General features: G+C 47.8%; 1 protein-coding gene across 1 annotated transcript; it reads right to left on the reverse strand.

The window, feature by feature from the left end:
• Window positions 1-341: 341 nt before the first annotated feature.
• On the reverse strand, window positions 342-1001 carry LOC118741962. The gene has a single exon (XM_036473928.1). The coding sequence runs from the start codon at window positions 999-1001 to the stop codon at window positions 342-344; it is 660 nt and encodes a 219-aa protein (XP_036329821.1).
• Between the last annotated feature and the right edge of the window lie 468 nt (window positions 1002-1469).

A 1469-nucleotide genomic window follows, 5' to 3' on the forward strand; every position in this document is an offset into this window, starting at 1 on the left:
TTATCCAATATGGCTGATTTGATGAGTTCACGTGATCTGTAAGAAAGAAGAGAAACCAGAATTAGAAGATGTACGTACGTTTGTGCAAGGCAATGATAAATTGCTGTTTGCTTAAGTGCCACACAATAAATGTGCGCGCGAGAATAATAACAATTTAAATATTCACAATAATATGTAGTAAAAGAGGCGGCGCACAGAACGCTTATACTTGGTTGGATAAGAAAGTGTTTGCATAAAAACGCTGATGGAAAAGTATCGCAGTCATTCAATATATTTGTATATTTTCCTTCCCCCTCAGCGCCGCTTATCAAACCTTATCACCACCCTTTCCCCCTCGCCACTTACAGCTCTGATTTGGGTATCTTCATCAGCTCACTGTCCGCATCCACCAAATCGGAGAGCGGCTCCGCGCTGTAACCCTGCCGCTTCATGCGCGGCTCACTGCCGGTGGCAATCATGCGCGTCGACTCCATGCCGCCACCATGCGCGCCATCATAACCTTCGGCGGTGTGTTGCAAGAAGACTTGCGTTAGTGGGCGCACCACTTGCCGAAATTTGTCCAATTCATTTTGCAGCTCTGTCACTGTTTGATCTTTGTTAGCGCATTCTTGTTGCAAGCGCGCTATGCTGCTGCAGAGAAAACGTATCTTATCACGATTTTTTATGAGGCGCGCATCCTTAAGCTGCAATTCCGCTTGCAGCTTCGTTATGACATCCGTATGGCCATTGCTGGCAGAGCATGCTGCAGCATTCTCATCCTCTTCCGCGCCATCGACGAGCGCATCACTACTACTGCTGCCGGTCGAGACGACGACGCTCAATAGCTGATGGCATGTGGTGCACTGACTCTTCTCCAATTCCTGTTGCAATATCGCACACTTAAGCGATTTGCGATGTAACGCTTCGCGCACCAATTGCAACTCGCGACGCAACTCGCCCATTTGTTCTTCCAAGTGATGCGATTCGCGCTGCACCACATCGTTTGTGCTGTAGCGTAGCATGATGTACGTACTCGTCGAGCAGCAAAGATATTGCTTCGCGGATCACAAAAAAAAAAAAATGAAATTGAAATTAACACAAATTCACCAAAAAATACAGTTCGTACTATACTTAAAAATCGAACCAACGCGCACTGTTGTCTTGCAATGACTGTGTTCCGAAAATTTTCGGCTAGGCTAGCCGCGCGCGCGCTGCGCTTTGCATATGCCTTACGGCGTGGCGTCGTCGTCGTCGTCAGCAGCGGCGTTGTATTCGTTGGTGGCGCCGCGCCTGTTAGCGCTGATATTGTTTATCGCTGCTGGGCGGCATTGATGCGCCAGCACTCCATAAATACATACTTTGTGTAAGAAAGCAGTAGAGTTTGAGGAAAACTTCAGTGCATGCGCGCTTGCGTACGTGCGTACGCGTCCTAAGGTTGTCGCGCTCTTGACCTTTTTGCATTGATTTTTATGTGCGCTTTCTTGTTTATG

This window comes from Rhagoletis pomonella, unplaced genomic scaffold, assembly GCF_013731165.1.
Source record: "Rhagoletis pomonella isolate Grant_MI unplaced genomic scaffold, Rhpom_1.0 Rhpom_scaffold_00006, whole genome shotgun sequence".
Taxonomy (NCBI): Eukaryota; Metazoa; Arthropoda; class Insecta; order Diptera; family Tephritidae; genus Rhagoletis; species Rhagoletis pomonella.